Source organism: Nymphalis io, chromosome 2 (genome assembly GCF_905147045.1).
Source record: "Nymphalis io chromosome 2, ilAglIoxx1.1, whole genome shotgun sequence".
Classification (NCBI taxonomy): domain Eukaryota; kingdom Metazoa; phylum Arthropoda; class Insecta; order Lepidoptera; family Nymphalidae; genus Nymphalis; species Nymphalis io.
The window spans coordinates 11,982,983-11,999,678 of NC_065889.1; the positions used below are offsets into that span (position 1 = coordinate 11,982,983).

The 16,696-nt window shown below is 33.0% G+C and overlaps 3 protein-coding genes across 9 annotated transcripts in view; 1 reads left to right on the forward strand and 2 right to left on the reverse strand.

Annotated features, from left to right (window-relative positions):
- Positions 1 to 766, reverse strand: part of LOC126776392 (anoctamin-1-like) — a 36,243-nt gene extending 35,477 nt beyond the window's left edge. For 4 of the 6 annotated variants that reach the window (XM_050498906.1, XM_050498897.1, XM_050498889.1 and 1 more), the window contains exon 1: positions 175 to 766. In XM_050498906.1, the coding sequence (XP_050354863.1) occupies positions 175 to 405 (231 nt within the window). In that variant the 5' untranslated portion in view covers positions 406 to 766. The remainder of the gene's footprint in view (positions 1 to 174) is intronic. The other 2 variants (XM_050498941.1, XM_050498924.1) reach the window with 2 other exon arrangements.
- Positions 767 to 1,333: 567 nt separating this feature from the next.
- Positions 1,334 to 10,848, forward strand: LOC126776505 (dolichyl-diphosphooligosaccharide--protein glycosyltransferase subunit STT3A). 2 transcript variants are annotated; one of them, XM_050499092.1, is made up of 13 exons: positions 1,334 to 1,587; positions 1,833 to 2,000; positions 2,122 to 2,282; positions 3,790 to 3,987; positions 4,983 to 5,174; positions 5,560 to 5,713; positions 6,040 to 6,117; positions 6,712 to 6,872; positions 7,773 to 7,937; positions 8,058 to 8,246; positions 8,659 to 8,878; positions 10,021 to 10,209; positions 10,603 to 10,848. In XM_050499092.1, the coding sequence occupies exons 1-13, from the start codon at positions 1,485 to 1,487 to the stop codon at positions 10,746 to 10,748; spliced, it is 2,124 nt and encodes a 707-aa protein (XP_050355049.1). In that variant the 5' UTR covers positions 1,334 to 1,484; the 3' UTR covers positions 10,749 to 10,848. The 2 variants fall into 2 exon arrangements, with proteins under 2 accessions (XP_050355049.1, XP_050355057.1); XM_050499100.1 differs by lacking the exon at positions 1,334 to 1,587 and adding an exon at positions 1,705 to 1,728.
- A 2,084-nt stretch (positions 10,849 to 12,932) lies between these two features.
- Positions 12,933 to 16,345, reverse strand: LOC126776760 (uncharacterized). The gene is made up of 7 exons (XM_050499505.1): positions 16,194 to 16,345; positions 15,886 to 16,049; positions 15,606 to 15,783; positions 15,067 to 15,224; positions 14,472 to 14,646; positions 13,665 to 13,789; positions 12,933 to 13,237 (listed from the first exon to the last, which is right to left on the reverse strand). The coding sequence occupies exons 1-7, from the start codon at positions 16,240 to 16,242 to the stop codon at positions 13,091 to 13,093; spliced, it is 996 nt and encodes a 331-aa protein (XP_050355462.1). The 5' UTR covers positions 16,243 to 16,345; the 3' UTR covers positions 12,933 to 13,090.
- Between the last annotated feature and the right edge of the window lie 351 nt (positions 16,346 to 16,696).

Genomic DNA, 16,696 nt, shown 5'->3' on the forward strand with positions numbered 1-16,696 from the left:
AAATACCCACTGCAAGATTTGTAATTATATTTTTAATTAATATTCTTAAATGATAAAGAGAATGATTAATGAAAGCAAATAAATAAGATACTCTTTAATAGATTAGATTAAAATAATTTGACTAATTATTTATAATCATAATACACACCCATTAAATATGCAAAACAAACTTACTTCGTGAAATTCTCCATCTCCATCTTGGAATAACTGTTGGAACGCAAGCTCATTTCGCTGTGCATCAGATAAAAACGATTCAGTTTCTGCAGTATCTGATGGCTTATGGTGAATCTTGACGCTTCCAGCAAATATTGGAGTCGTTATCTTTGGCGTGAACACATTTTCTTCGGGCTTTTCCAACAAAGGCTTTGGTATATCTTCTTCGAGAGAAGGATCTCCGTCAGACATTACATATAAATCACTTCACAACAAGTCACTCTTTATATCACACAGAATATTTCGTTTACTAATTTTACGTCCTTATCATGCTTTAACTGTAACTTCGAGACTGATTCGAGACGATTAGTCACCGGAGAGAGACCAAAGTAAGCTTCGGTAAACTTTTACTAGACAATTTTGACGTTAAATATAACAAACAACAACTATTCTTATTTAATCTAAATACCCACAAGTTACGTGATATTTTTAATCAGTCTTGTAGCTAAAACTGAGCGAGGCGAGAGAGATGACTAGAGGTAGAGAAGACAATAGAATCGAGAATATTGCGAGAATCGAGCAGTGAGCTTAATTTAGCACCTCCGATTTCGTATGTGTCAACTGTGAAGTTGTCAACTGTCATTTTACTGCTGCTTTTAGAATTTATGGTATTGATGTACCAAAGAGCTGTGATGAAATAGTTCCTAGTCTTCAGACTTTCATTATGCTTCATAATATTTTATCGCAATTACATTATTATATTATTAATTATGCTTATCATTGATAATAGCAATATGTAACCAAAGAAAAGTACTTTGGTTTTACTCTTTACACATTACGTAACATAACATTTAACCTCTAATATTTTTAATTTTCAAAATAAAACAAATATTGTAACGCATTTATTTTTTATTCGAATATACTTTGCATTTTCACCATCATACTTCAGTAAGTACTGAATTTTATTTTTTTTTTTTCAATAATACACATACATATACATGTACATTTTTTAATGTATTTAAATAGATTTAAAGTGGTATTAGTGGAAGTGTTAAATTTTTGATACTTTGCTTTTAAATTAAAGGCCTTTCTTTGGTACAGTTTTAACAGAAAATTATTAAATGAGTTGGCAGAGTTGGGCAACACTCTGTGCCACGCCGTTAATAAGCTGTCATTTAAAATGACTGTCACGTCAAATCGGCTTAAACCAAGTTGCCTGCGTCGGTAAATCTAACTTAGGTTGCCGGCGAAAATTTTCTTGGTTCCTCTATATCGTACTTTGTTGTTTTTATATATGTATTAAAAATATTATATTGCTATAACCCATCAATATGACTGTGGAGGTGCAGAACAAGTCGAAGCTGCCTCAGCTTTCGTCTGATAAGCAACTAACATTTATAAAGTTAGCTGTTTTATCGATGGCAGCAATTTTATGTAAGAAAAATAGGTTTCGATTTTATATAGATCTTAATTAAATTTACATAAGCAATAAACAATATTACATTCAATTAAACCTGCTGTTGATTTGTTTTTCTGACGTGGTCCAAGTAAGATAACGAGTGGCGACAACATGCTGTATGCTGACATACAATTTATATTATTTAAAAAAATTACTTTAAGTATTTAAAATAGAGGAGATCTAAAGATCCAATTTTTAAAGAAGATTTCTATTTTTTTAGCTTTCGCAACTCGCCTTTTCTCCGTTCTACGATTCGAGAGCGTTATACACGAGTTTGATCCGTATTTTAACTACAGAACTACTCGTTTTCTTACCGAAGAAGGATTTTATCAGTTCCATAACTGGTTTGATGATAGAGCATGGTACCCCTTAGGGCGTATTATTGGTGGTGAGTTAGTTATTTATATTTTCATATAATTTTTTTACATTCATAAGTCTATTTACACATAAAAATCTGCAAATTAACTATCTTCTTTCGTTTCTAGTCTTATACATTTTTTTCGTTTTAGGTACAATTTACCCTGGCCTGATGGTGACATCGGCTACACTCTACAATATAATGCAATTCTTTAATATAACAATTGACATCAGAAATGTCTGTGTGTTTTTAGCTCCCTTTTTCTCATCTCTCACAACTATTGTGACATATTTACTCACTAAGGAATTAAAGGTTAGTCAATCAATATAATAATACAATTGAACTAGAGAAATTATTTATTATTTATTGCAATGGGATCACATAAATAATAAATAAATTCTCTCCACTCTCTCTCTCTCATCATTCACTGGTGGTAGGGCTTTGTGCAAGCTCGTCTGGGTAGGTACCACCCACTCATCAGATATTCTAATGCAAAACAGCAGTACTTGTTATTGTTGTGTTCCGGTTTGAAGGGTGAGTGAGCCAGTGTAATTACAGGCACAAGGGACATAAAATCTTACTTCCCAAGGTTGGTGGCGCATTGGCTATGTGAGCGATGGTTGACATTTCTTACAATACCAATGTCTAAGGGCGATTGGTGACCACTTACCATCAGGTGGCCCATATGCTCGTCCGCCTTCCTATTCTATAAAAAAAAAATCTACTCAATAAAAAAGAAACTTTATCCTCCCAAAACATCAATAATTTCTCAATTTATCTGTACCGTAGCTCCTCTCCTCTTTTTGAGGAGAAGGCAATCAATATATGTTTACTTATAATTTAAAAGTAATTTATTGAATATTTAAGAATCTAAGTTGAATTAAAAAAAAAATACAAAAACATAATGTTAATACAAATAATATAAAGAAAAATAATTTTATCTATTATGTACAATATTATCAGTTTTAAAAGTACTTTGATTAAATAATAACACAGATTTATGTTAAAGATATTGCAGTAATAAAATTAGCTTATTATTACAAATATTTTTATTATTGAAATATATAAGTATGTGTTTAGATTTCATAAATATTATTAAGCAACTTAAAAATAGGTTCACTATTTTCTATATATTTTATGTGTGTAATGTTTCATTTATTTTTGTTAATGAACAAATTTTGATGAGTCTTTTTCCTTGGCTTAAGTATCCAGCTCCAAGTTGGTCCCATAATTTCATTGGTGGACGTTAAGTTTTTGTTTGAAACATATGTTCAGGCAAAGTTTTGAAGACAACTGTCTCTTTGTAGCTATAAGATATCTCTTTAGAGTAAAAAGTACATAATATCATATTTTCATTTTATATAGTATAATAGTAACAGCCTGTAAATGTCCCACTGCTGGGCTAAGGCCTCCGCTCCCTATTTGAGGAGAAGGTTTGGAGCTTATTCCACCACGCTGCTCCAATGCGGGTTGGTGGAATACACATGTGGCAGAATTTCGATGAAATTAGACACATGCAGGTTTCCTCACGATGTTTTCCTTCACCGAAAAGCACGAGATGAATTATAATCACAAATTAAGCACATGAAAATTCAGAGGTGCTTGCCCGGGTTTGAACCCACGTTCATCGGTTAAGATTCACGCGTTCTTACCACTGGGCCATCTCGACTTTTACTTCATTTTACTAAGATACAAATTCTTTAAAACAAATATGAAAACCCATAAGTGCAGGGGGAATTTTATTTTGTTAGTTTTGGCATGTTTTGTGAACATAGCTGTACTATGTAGTGGTATTAATTTATTTGTTTTCACTTAAAAGGATGAAGGAGCCGGCTTAGTTGCAGCTGCAATGATTGCAATCGTTCCTGGATACATCAGTCGCTCAGTTGCTGGAAGTTACGATAATGAGGGAATTGCAATATTCTGTATGTTGCTAACTTACTACTTCTGGATCAAGGCAGTTAACACAGGAACTATCCTGTGGGCTACTATGACTGCACTGGCATATTTCTACATGGTAAGTGATTTTTTTTACATTTTTTTTAATAGGATTATTTAAATGATCGCACATTTCAGTGTTATGAAACAAGCTCCAAACCTTCTCTTTAGCGGAAGATGCTTTCAGACAACAACTGCACAATAATGAAAAATATTATTTCTATTTGAATTCATGATTGATGTTTCAAACAGCTTTTTTAAATCGATGACAGTTCTCGTAGGTGTGTAATTTATAAATGCTTAGAATATTATAATTTAACATCACATAACACAAAAAGTTGTATTTATGTTTTAATTTGATTGTTTTTTTTTTGTCCAAATGTTTGGACATTGTTCATTGAATATAAATATTCAATGGAATAAAACAATCATAGAATATTAAGACGAAAGATTCACACAGAAATGTTTTAATAACATTTTTGTTTTTGCACTTTTGTACACTATTTCTGTAAAAAATGTTTTCATAAACATTGTTTACCTGGTACAATAGTTTTAAAACTTAAAAGTATTTATTGAAGCTAGTTATTTTAATAATACATTGGCCATAGTATACCAAGAACACACTGCATGTGCAATGTTGGCAGTTTGCATATGGTGGGCGTTTTTTTTATAATGATATTGGTTGATGCATAAAATTTTTTATGTGAAACTGAAAAGATTATCACTTTCGCGTCACGAGTTCTATAGTTATAATATTAAAAATGATTTAAGTGAAATATGTAAGAGGATTGTTTCACATGGTTAATTTTAGAAATGATTATTTCTAAAAGCAGATGACCATTTAAGCTTAAGGATAACCATTCGATTTTTAATAATAAAACAATTGAAAATTCTGGGGATATAAGTTAAAAAACCCTTGTCAAACAAATAAGCTTCCAGTGTGCCCTATGTTTAGATGTTTTCATTGTTTTTTGAGTGCAGAATAAGCTCCAATACATTCTTCTCAACAGATAAAAGGCCTCGGTCATTTGCTATCTCTTACTACATATTTTTACTATGTTGTTTATTAATTAGGTATCGTCGTGGGGAGGCTACGTGTTCCTCATCAACCTCATTCCCCTCCACGTGCTCGCCCTGATGCTGCTCGGTCGCTTCTCAGCGCGCGTTTACGTCGCGTACAGCACCTTATACTGCGTCGGAACCATCTTGTCTATGCAGATTTCCTTCGTTGGCTTCCAACCCGTTCAAAGTTCGGAACATATGCTGGTAAGTCTTGTAATCTTTATAACTGTAATATAAATATATATATTTATCAGAAATAAAACACAATTCACTGCAAATAATGTAAGCTAACTTATAGAAGTGCTCGCATCCACAACATCTTCTACCGTCAAGCCCATAAAAATCATGAGGTCTAAAAATGTGGTCTATGATCCTTGTGCTTGTAATTACACTGGCTCACCCAACTCACCCAACCAAAACAAGACAATATGTAGTATTTATAGACCAGACAGACCATCTTACTTACATTTATGTTACATAAAAGATAATGCTGTTTTGCATATTATATGTATATCAACATACCCAATGAAGTCAGGACTTCTTCTTGGTCAGAGCATCTTCATCAATATAATTACTTTATTATTTTTAGGCTCTTGGTACGTTCGGCTTATGCCAGCTGTACGCTTTCACACAATACTTGCGTGAACATCTGTCTCCGGCCAACTTTGAATTGTTATTCAAAGCCTTGTTGACTACACTCCTGGCAACACTCGGCACTGCGATTGTTGTTTTAACTGTTACTGGTAAGTCTTTTTTTTTTATTTTACTTTATAAAACTAGCTCGGATTACAAGTCGAACATAGTCATTAATCTTTTTATATATAAAGGGAGTTCCTTTGAAAAGTCATTATAATTTTATTGTCATTAGTTGTGAGATACATGGTATCTCATGGTTTGAGATGTATGGTATATCTGTATAAAATAAATCCCGATTAGTTGTTGCTTGTATACAAAGTATTTTTCTTTTGTTTTTTTTGATATCGCCTCAAATCAAATAACATTCTGCTTCAGATATATCCTATATTCGACACGAAGATTACAATATATAACAATTTTTTTTTTATCTTAGGGAAAATTTCGCCATGGACTGGAAGATTCTATTCTCTGCTGGACCCTTCGTATGCCAAGAACCACATCCCCATTATTGGTATGTAACTTTTTTTTTAATATTGTTGTGTTTTTTTTTTTTTAAATATTTTTATGTGTACAACGAAATTATAATATTAAAAAATGTGCACAAGTATTATTATCTTTTCGAAAACGACCAGGTGCCTGTTTGCAGATTATTTCAGGTTACCGTCCCATCAGAGATCATTAGAGTATAAGGATAGACCATTTCATTTCTGTTTGTGCATGTCTGAACTCTTAATAATATTTGCTGAGTTGTTTGCTTGTTTTTCATTAAATAATAATGAATGGAAAATAATAAATAAATATTAAAGGAGCACTAAACAATGTCTGCTAGTTGTAAATTTTTTTAACTAAAGCATATATTGCAAAATGTCTTCTTCTTTCTGCCCTTATCCCCTACGTGGGATCGGCATGTTTTTTCCTTCCACTTCTCTCTGTCACTCGTCACTGCGCGTCGCCTCGGGGATACCCCCTAACCCTATCAAAGGACAAGGACAGTCCTTTGCAATCATCCATGTTGTTGTAAGGTTTTGGCTAGTGTTTTATAACCGGCCGCCTGCCTGACTCCAACCCTCCTCGAAATGTACTAAACTAAAATTTGTGTCTCCAGCGTCGGTGTCCGAGCATCAGCCGACATCGTGGTCGTCGTTCTACTTCGACCTGCAGGTGCTCGTGTTCCTGTTCCCAGCCGGACTCTATTTCTGCTTCACGCGGCTCACCGATGCGAATATCTTCATCATATTGTACGGCGTGCTTAGTATTTACTTTGCGGTTAGTTCTTTTTTTTTTTTTTTTTTTAATAATATAAAATAACGAAAGTAAATTTAAATATCGAATAGCTTGGTTAAAAATAGATGATAACATTAATATTGTTAATGATTTCGGTTTAACTTCCTTAAATCTTACGAGTAAATGATCCTTCTAAACATAGTTTCTATCAGAAATAGGATATTATAATGCCATTTCAATTAGTATTAAAAAATGATTAGAACAGTTTACATAATATAATGACAATAGCTGAGTGCCTTATCGGTTTACACCATACCACTGTTGCTTGTAACAGTATATTTATATGACAAACATATATTTGTTATTGTATGATTTTAACAACATTTATATTATAAGCCGAGATGGCCTAGTGGTTGGAACGCGTGAATCTTAACCGATGATCGTGGGTTCAAACCCGGGTACTGAATTTTCATGTGCTTAATTTGTGATTATAATTCATCTCGTGCTTACGGTGAAGGAAAACATCGCGAAGAAACCTGCATGTGTCTAATTTCACTGAAATTCTGCCACATGTGTATTCCACCAATCCGCATTGGAGCAGCGTGGTGGAGTGAGCTCCAAACCTTCTCCTCAAAAAGAGAGAGGAGGCCTTAGCCCAGCTGCGGGACATTCACAGGCTGTTACGATTACGATACGATTATATTATGAAGTTGTGGTATATTGTGTACATTATAATTTTTGAACAAATTTGTTACAATAAAAGATCCAAACCATGTTACTCGATTGAATTATGATGACAAATCGAAGCTTGAGCGCGTCGAGCCGACGTCGAGCTGGCTCCGTCGACTCCGCACAATGACCCTTACACTTTGATCGCTGAACTTACCCTCTGGTGCTCCAGAGCCCTCGTAGTATTCCCTGAGCTAACCCCGAGGTCCGCAGGGCGTCATGGTGCGGCTTATGTTGGTGCTGGCGCCCGTCATGTGCGTGGTTTCGGGAGTTGCCGCCTCCAGCCTCCTGAGTCTGCACGTCAAGGACATCGAGCCGAAGGTCGAGAAGCACGATAAGAAGAAGAAGCATGAAAACAACTTCGTATTTAGATCTGAGGTAAGACTCTACTGTTAGAGTTTTGTGTCTTTTTCATTTCTATTTAACTATTATATCAATAAAATAATGGCACGTGATTAAAAGTAAAGTAGTGTATGGACAACGCAACTCTCCCGACAGGTGGGCGCGCTGTTCGTGTGCGTGCTGGGCTGCCTGCTGGTGTCGTACGTGTTCCACTGCACGTGGGTGACGTCGGAGGCGTACTCGTCGCCCTCCATCGTGCTGTCGGCGCGCGCGCACGACGGCGCACGGATCATCTTCGACGACTTCCGCGAGGCCTACACCTGGCTGAAGATGAACACTCCGCAGGTACGCTCGACCGCGCCGCTGAGGTTAAGTCAAATTTATATTTCATGGTACGGCTCTGTGCAAGCTCGTCTGGGTAGGTACCACCCACTCATCAGATATTCTACCGTAAAACAGCAGTACTTGATATTGTTGTGTTCCGGTTTGAAGGGTGAGTGAGCCAGTGTAATTACAGGCACAAGGGACATAAAATCTTAGTTCCCAAGGTTGGTGGCGAATTGGCTATGTAAGCGATGGTTGACATTTCTTACAATGCCAATGTCTAAGGGTGTTGGTCACCACTTACCATCAGGTGGCCCATATGATCATCCGCCTTCCTATTATATATTATATAAAAAAAAACCTTCTCACGTGGACGATTATCCCCCCCTTAGATAAAGTTATTGTAAATAAAGTAATGAAATTTTTACGGCAGGATGCAAAAGTGATGTCATGGTGGGATTACGGCTATCAGATAACGGCAATGGCGAATCGAACGGTGATAGTGGATAATAACACTTGGAACAATACGCACATATCGCGCGTCGGCCAGGCCATGGCCTCCAGCGAGGAGCACGCCTACGAGATCATGAGGGAGCTGGACGTGGACTACGTGCTGGTCATATTCGGAGGTCTAGTGGGGTATTCGTCCGATGGTGAGTTAGTGCTTACTAACTACTCACTAATGTTTGTTACGCTTTGAAATCCTTACTACTCAACTGATCAACATGAAATTCATGATCGGTTCAGCCAGGGCACAGAAAATAACATAGGTTTCCCAATACTTATTTATTTATTTATTTTTGGACACATACAACATGATATAATATAGATAAACATTTGATAACAAAATAAGTTTTTCACATAAGCCTACAAAGTTTCAACTTTTACATTGAAACATGGAGTGAACCTATACCTACACTTTACCTACCTACCCATGAAATATGTAAATAAATAAATATATATTAAATAATAATTGTTTAAATTTATATATGTATATATATATTATATATTTATTTACTTATTTATTTTCAACTTATCAACAATGTAACATTTTATTTTTGTACAATCGTATATATTACTTAATAATATATGTTTAGACAATCGGAAAATCTCAAAACAAATCTTACATCTTGCTAATAAACATGATTGATAGAATCGTTTCTTCTGTATTTAATATCTTATTAATAACTCTTACTAATATATAAATATGTATTTCAAATTAACAATAATTATAATGTTACAAGTGTTTGGGTAGTAAAATTATTATTTAATACATTTTAAAATTATTTTATGAATAATTATGACAGTCTGTGTGTGCCATAATTATTTTATTTAAACACATCTCAATACCAACCAATATAATAAACCACGAAAAAGCTTGATTTATAGTGTATAAAAACAATAATCGAATAAATAGTTGACGAATATCTCATTACATATTACGTAAATACGAAATTTTACTGGTGGTAGGGCTTTGTGCAAGCCTATCTGGATAGGTACCACCCACTCATCAGATATTCTATCGCAAAACAGCAGTACTTGTGTTCCGGTTTGAAGGGTGAGTGAGCCAGTGTAATTACAGGCACAAGGGACATAACATCTTAGTTCCCAATGTTGGTGGCGCATTGGCGATGTAAGCGATGGTTAACATTACTTACAATGCTAATGATGGTGACGTTGGTGACCACTTACCATCAGGTGGCCCATATGCTCGTCCGCCAGACTATATTATAAAAAAAAACCACACACACATACCGCATGTGTATCCCTTTGTATCTAATTGCCGCTTCGACAGACATCAACAAGTTCCTGTGGATGGTGCGCATCGGCGGCAGCACGGAGCGCGGCGCGCACATCCGCGAGGCGGACTACTACACGGGCGCCGGCGAGTTCCGCGTCGACGCGCACGGCTCCTCCACGCTGCTCAACTGCCTCATGTACAAAATGAGCTACTACAAATTCGGACTCGTCTACACCGAAGGAGGTGACCACTATCATTACCTCGTTATATTACGTTCGTCTTGATACGTGTACTTCATTTAATATTAGAAACTCATTTGACGAGCCGGTTGGCGTGGCCAACCACGCCAATGGATGCTTGCCTTTTACGCCGACGGTTGCGGGTTCGACTCCCACCCAGGACAGACATTTGTGTGCATGAACATGTCTATTTGTCCTCAGTCTGGATGTAATTATCTATATAAGTATGTATTTACAAAAGAAAAGTAGTTTCTGTCTGGTTTCCATATTACAAGCTCTGTACACGCTTAATTTAGGATCAGATGGTCGTGTGTTAAAAATGTCCCAGGATATTATTATTATTATCATTAATATAACAAATATTAAACACGATGTAACATATTCGTCTCCCCGGCAGGCCGCCCCCCCGGCTACGACCGCGTGCGCGGCGCTGAGATCGGCAACAAGGATTTCAACCTGGACGTGCTGGAGGAGGCCTACACCACGGAGCACTGGCTCGTACGTATCTACAAGGTGAAGCCGCTTCCCAACCGTGGCCTCTGAGCAACGACCGAGACCGACTGTGTGCTCGGTATATGTGCTCCGACTAAACATTTCTTTCAAAATTTAACAACACCGAAACCCGAGAAACGTATCCCTCTGAGGGAAATTTTCAACAACTTTTTAGCCCAGAGTGTTGAAAGTAATCATAAAATATTCATAATTCTGGATTAATGTCGCCTAAATTAAGTGAAATATAAATAAATGGTAACAGTGTCACAAATGGCGTTAGAGGAGCACAAAACAGAAATGTTACTAGTTGAAGTTTTAATACGAACTGTCGTGAGCTACGACAATGAATCGCTTAGATATAAATAAATTAATGTGATAATTTTACATTAATATAAAGTTCCAATTCTTGTTACAATATTTGTTTTTTATTACTGAACAGCTAAGTTAGTGCATGTGTGAACATTACTAGTAGAAAATGAATAAGTTACTAATAATAATATGCATTGTATAAATGGAATTAAAAATGATATCTATATATATATAATGATAATAGTGTATACAATGTTTAAAAGAAATAATAATGTTTTGTTGATTTAAATCTCTTGGACAATTTAATTAATGTCATAAATAAATCTACTTATGTCTCAATAGCAATGTCGCAAAACTATCGATACCCAGTCGCAAAATCGATTCAAATATTACCATAATTCTTGAAGAATATGTATAGTGTCATTATTTATACTCGATAATAGCATTGTTACTAGTATCAAAAGTTAGAAGTGTTAAATTAAAATATCGAGATACTGTTTGTTTATTTAACTATATTGATATATTGTAAACCTTAACCCTTCAATTTTTATATATAACAAAAGTTATCAAAAAATTATCTATTTTAATTTATTTTTTCACTGCATTTAAATTTTGCATTTTTGTGGGTTTAAAATAGTCCATGATCTCACATCATACCATCTACATCATGTTTGTTTAACCAATTGATGTAACAGGATAATCAAAAACTTAATGATTGTATGTTTCGTTTTCTTGTAATGCACTAATCATATTTAAAGTAATCAAATTAGTTAAACAATTTAAATGAGGGCAAACATGATAATCTATATATAGAATGAGCAATAATAATATTGACAATTTTTTTTTTTAATTAAGTAACTTTTATTAGTTACCTATATCACTGAATTTATTTTAATTTTTTTAACACTTAAGAGTATATCGCAGCTCTGTAACTTCTTTTATAAGTATTTTCATACTTTTTATATCAGGCTCATTTACTAAGAATTAAGATCAATCAAATTTTGCCTCTAGCATTGCATTGGTAATAAATGGATTCCAATGTCCGGTAGAGGTGAGTTGTCATCAGATAATCATATTTGCTCACAGTTCTAACTATCGTCAAGCTAAAAAAATAGTAATAAAGCTCTTTCAATGAAACACATGACTAACGTGTCGTTTTTGTGGCTAAAAAGCGGTTTTCGCTCAAACATAAAAACTTCATACTCAATTCCGACCTTGAGGTCTCTCATAGTCTCAAATTTACTACAAAATATCTTGCTTATTACAGTTGCGATTGTCTTGAGCGTTAAATATAATTCAATTAACTTGCAAATACAAGCTAATTGTATATCTAACATTTAAGAGATTGTTAATAAATCTAATAAATAAATAAAATAATAAATTTAAGATTTATGATGGGTCAAATATGTATGTCAAAAATGGTTTATTATATATTGCTTCATATTATCATTTATTTATTGTAGTTATGCATCTTGAAGAAAGGTCTTCTGTCAGTCGACCATTTAATGAGACAAGTTTATTGGTGCTCAATAAAAATGCAGTAGTTTGAATTTGGCAATACTTGACCCAATTAATATAAGACCTCGGTAAATAATTCTCGATAAATAACGCCTTATTTTATCTTATCGCACAAAATATCTTCTAAAATGCTGTTAGAAAAAAAAGAGTATGCGAAAAATTACACAAAAAAAAACAAAAATTGGACAAATTTAATAATTAAAACTATAAATTAATGTATTATCAATTTAAATGTTATGTTGTAAAAATCATGTTTTTTATTTCAATAAAATGCTATATATTATGTATGTATGTGAATTTTTAAGATTGTAGTGAACACAAATTATTTCAAAATTATAAATAGTTTGTATTTTAATATAAAAAAATTTTTCATTTTTAATTATGTTATATTAATAATACATATGAAAGATTTTTCAAATTATGGTTTTATTGTCTGATTTATGATGATTAAAAAGGTATGTATGTTAAATAGTATAACAAATAACATTTACTTTCAAATTTTATCTTAGACTTCCCTTCATAATTAAAATAAAATACAAGAAAATTTGAATGAAAATAAAACTTTTCTATACAATATCTTCAATAACATCATCGTCATCACCTTGATCCGAACAATCCTCTGGCAGGAAAGTGTCATCATTATTGTATTGGTGTTTGTTTGGCCTTAATCGTTTAGTCTTTCTGACTTCACGAGCAGAACGTCGAGGACCAAGCTGAAAAAATATTTACAATTTGTTTAAAGTAGTAATCTTCTTTTAATTATTTTGGTGGAAAATAAGGTTACTATGAAAATAATAATTCCTTTAATGTACTTAGCTTACAGTACAAAACAATAGAAACTATCATATTTGCATTAGGGAATATTCCTTAACTTCACCATAGTATAATGCGTAATTTCATATCTATTGTTATCTTAAACAAACTTACTTTTATTACTTAATAATATACATTCAAATAGTACGTTAAAAGTTCCATTCAGTGTGAAGATAGTTTTATTAAGATGAAGCATAGATAATTAAGTTGGACTAAACCAAACATGATTTACTTTTTTGTAATAAATATATGTTTACCATTCTAAAATTGTCAAGACCACAGACAAAAATACCATTCTGTTAATAAATAAAAATATAGATCTCTTACCTGTTGAACAAGTTTGTATGTGCTAATATCATTCATGAATGCTTCTTTAAAAGCCTTATTTAACGGCTTCCTTTTGAAAACTAAACACTGTTCTTTTAAAATCTCTGAAGCTCCTTCCGGTAGACCTGTTATACAAATTAAATGATAAAAACTTTCAAGTGTACCATGTTCTTGTTTTAAGACAATGACATTTTTGTATTATAATTTCACATTGAACACGTCAGCAGATGCACAGTGTACACAGAGTTATTGCATATATATTTTTTTTATGTGTGCAGAAAACATTACTAGTTGCCATAATATGGACATATAGTTACAATAATATTAAATTATCATACATACACAAGCTCAATTCATTCATCCAGCATTCATGACAATTTTTTAGCAATTGCACACATCAGTTGCGTTGGCATTCACTAATATTTAAGAGTGCTAGTATACACATTGAGTGATCAAAAATTCTTGTATGAGGAACTGCTAATGTGTTAAAATTACTTTAAATATTTAAACTATTTGACTGGCTCTCATAAATAATTACTATCTTTACTGGGTGGTAGGACTTGTGCTTTGCTTTGCTTCGTTAAGATATTCTATTATCAAATAGCAATATTTAATATTGTTGTGGTATGGTTTGAAGGGTGAGTGAGCCAGTATAATTACAGACACAAGGGACATAACATCTCAGTTCCTAAGGTTAGTAGCATGTTGACAAAGTGCGGAATGGTTAATATTTCATACTCGTTTTTCAATACTCTTTGCTAATGTACTTGAAATAAAATGCCAAAATTTTAATAAGAATAAACTTACCAATTTCCTTAAAGCAATAAGTCTTAGGCCTTATATCATAGACCCGATAATCTAGTATAAGAGTAACACTGAATTGTTCTTCTTCTTCTTCTACTTGGCTCTGAGCAAAGAAGGAGATCTCTATGTGTGAACCATCTAGTATTTTAAACGTTTCTGCTTCTAAGTGTAATAGTTTCTGTAAGAATATATAAAAACCCATGGATTATTGTTGACTATAAAAGACGATACTGAGAAAACTCGCTGAAACCTAATTTTATGTAAAATTTCATATAATTATGGCAATACTTTAAATTATAAAAGGATTTCTTTAATGCATACATAAAGGAAGTGACCTGTATGTTAGCAGATTAATAGTTATTATCTAAAATTATGACAATAGCAAGAGGTTAAAGGAAAACTCAGATATATAAGTTTTCCTTAACTATATTAACATTAAATGTATTTAAAAGGAAGCTAAGTGGAATCAAGTAGTTTTTTATGCATGATTTGAAAATTATATATTGTTGTATTGATCATATGATGGGTAAATTGAAAAAGAGCCAATGCAAAGCATCTGATAAATAATAGAAAGTTACAAAATTTCTTATGATCATACCGTCAGTGCTTCAAATTGCTCTTGTCTATCATAATATGCTACTAAGGCCTTTCTGATTGAACCAAGACAATCTGGCATCATGACATTGTCAAAGTCTTCCATCACAGCCGTTAGGTTGAAGCCAAGAGGAAGTGAAGATTTGGATACCACATTCCCATCTGAAATAGAAATAATTTAAGTTTTTTTACATGTTACTCCTGTTAGTTTTTGTCGATATCTAATCGACAAAAATTACTTAAGCTAGCTTCAGTGACAGCATTCATTAACATGTACAAACTACAAAGAATGCCTTGCCACTTGAATTGAAGGCATTTTTTTTTCAAATTTTGTTTATTGATTAAATTACAATAAGAAATAAACTTAGCCATCCAGTTAAATAATAATATCTCAACAGACCATATTTGGATGACCGCTAATAAAATATGCTTGTAACATTCGGGCTTACTTATATTATAAATTTTGCTTAGCGGGTGATTAGCTCAAAAACACTGTCTTTATGATTTATGTGTGTTTATAATTATTGTTTTTTCTTCAATTACCAGAACTCATGTCAATTCTAAGACCATGTTTGACAAGATGCCCTGAACTGTGCTGCATATGGTAGACGATGCAACAATGGTCATCCGCTACATATGATTGAACTTCCATGCCTGTTAACATCGACATCAGTTCTAGACTCCGTTTAAGGTTTTCTACGGCATTACTCAGAATAATTTTCTAGAAAAATTAAAATAAGTATTTAAAATTAAGACTCAATAACTTAGATATATCTTTTTGGCAACATATCTACTACTTATGTTTTATTTTATCAAGAAATACCTGCGGTCTAATAAACGAATCTTTCTTTTTGTTTATTGGCGAAACTTTTTTCCGATACTTATTTCTTTGAATTTGAAATAATTCATTATGTTTTTCTTGAAGTTTATTTTCTAGCTCATTTATTTCTTCTAGAAGCTCTGTATAATCTTCTGGTATCTTCGGCGCTGTGAAAATAAATAATTAAATGATAAGCGTTCAATTTTATGGAAAGCATTCTTTTTACATCCTCATTTGGATGCAAGAATTTTAAAGTTACAAATCAATTTATGAATTTATATTGTTAAAATAGCTAATTTATGTCAACCCACCACCCTTTTTAAATAGCTTGGTAATTTTCAACTGTTTAGTATTAGTCATTTTAAATTTAATATATAATATATAGGTAAAACCAGATCAAATTTAAGTAATATTTAAAGTTTAATAAATAAACAAGGCAATTTAAAATGACTTTGACAGTTAATTTTAAAATGTAACTGTTTCTGTTAGCCGTTAGCACTCTGAGTTCTGACCGTGTGACAGATTTTATTTTTCTATTGAAAACGGCAAAAGAATTGAATCGTTCAGCTTTGACAAATATTAACAACACTTATGCAACGGTTGCCTGTTACTTTTAGTTACTTACACTTAAACCATAAATATGAGGAATCATTGTAAAGAATTTACAAAGACGTTTATCAAATAGTTAAGAAGGAGACAACCGGAGCACCCAAAAAAAAAACAAAATTTACTTATAAAATTATTTATTTAAAAATAAACTAATTAATACAAAAGATTTCTAATGTAACGCGATGTTACAATCAGAATGAATTTA

What these genes read in the sequence shown, in the direction of transcription:
- LOC126776505 (XM_050499092.1), top strand. Translation starts at nt 1,485, where the DNA reads ATGACTGTGGAGGTGCAGAACAAGTCGAAGCTGCCTCAGCTTTCGTCT. An exon ending in CACTGGCATATTTCTACATG is followed by an intron (nt 3,988 to 4,982) that starts GTAAGTGATTTT and finishes TTTATTAATTAG; the next exon opens with GTATCGTCGTGGGGAGGCTA. An exon ending in TGAAGATGAACACTCCGCAG is followed by an intron (nt 8,247 to 8,658) that starts GTACGCTCGACC and finishes TTTTTACGGCAG; the next exon opens with GATGCAAAAGTGATGTCATG.
- LOC126776760 (XM_050499505.1), bottom strand. Translation starts at nt 16,242, where the DNA reads ATGACTAATACTAAACAGTTGAAAATTACCAAGCTATTTAAAAAGGGT. An exon ending in ATTCGTTTATTAGACCGCAG is followed by an intron (nt 15,784 to 15,885) that starts GTATTTCTTGAT and finishes TAATTTTTCTAG; the next exon opens with AAAATTATTCTGAGTAATGC. An exon ending in TTATTGCTTTAAGGAAATTG is followed by an intron (nt 13,790 to 14,471) that starts GTAAGTTTATTC and finishes TTTGTATAACAG; the next exon opens with GTCTACCGGAAGGAGCTTCA.